General features: G+C 69.4%; 1 protein-coding gene across 1 annotated transcript in view; it reads left to right on the top strand.

Moving 5' to 3' along the window:
• CCKBR (cholecystokinin B receptor) overlaps positions 1-371 on the top strand; it is a 2,352-nt gene extending 1,981 nt beyond the window's left edge. Inside the window, 1 exon segment of the mRNA XM_009281994.2 lies at positions 321-371. Coding sequence (XP_009280269.2) covers positions 321-371 — 51 coding nt within the window.
• The last annotated feature ends 319 nt before the right edge of the window (positions 372-690 follow it).

The following is a 690-nucleotide window of genomic DNA, read 5'->3' as shown; positions in this document are numbered from 1 at the left end:
CCCAGGCCGCCATGCCCAGGCTGGGCTGGGGGCAAGGACACGGGGCAGGGGCTCCCAAGGGACCCTGGGGGCCTGGCAGGCTGCGGGCGGGGGAAGGGTCGAGGTGCCCCCAGCCCAGCCCAGGGTCTCTCAACTCTGGTCCCCAGCTCCGGACGCAATAAACTCGCCCTGCGCCCACCTGCGCCCACTTGCGCTGCTGCTTCCCACCGCCCTATGCCCGACCAGGCACCGGGGGGTCTGTGGTGCTGGAGCCGGGCGGGATGGGGCATCGACACCACTCGGGGCTTGGGGGGCCATGGGGCCCAGCCCCTCCACTGCAGGAATCCCCGGACCCTCGGGGCAGCAGCCGGTGCTGCCTGCGGGAGTGGTGAGTCTGTGCCTGGTGCTGGGGACAGCCCCGTCCGGGACAGCCCCACCCAGCTCTGCACTGGCACGGCACTGGGACGGCACCAGGATGGCACGGCATGGCACCGGCACAACACCGCAGAAACGCAGTGGCACCGGTGTGGCACAGCCCTACGCACATCATCCCCAGGGGAGACACCCACACCTGCACACAGACATGCACACACCTGTACACACAGGTCGCACCCACGCACGGACATGCACACGCACTGGACATGCACACGCACAGAGCGGCACTCACATGCGCTTGTGCACACGCGTACAGCTGGGCAGGTTTGCACAGCC

Source organism: Aptenodytes forsteri, unplaced genomic scaffold (genome assembly GCF_000699145.1).
Source record: "Aptenodytes forsteri isolate BGI_AS27 unplaced genomic scaffold, ASM69914v1 Scaffold485, whole genome shotgun sequence".
Classification (NCBI taxonomy): domain Eukaryota; kingdom Metazoa; phylum Chordata; class Aves; order Sphenisciformes; family Spheniscidae; genus Aptenodytes; species Aptenodytes forsteri.
The sequence above is the reverse complement of the archived record's forward strand: the minus strand, read 5'-3'. Positions and strand labels throughout refer to the sequence as shown.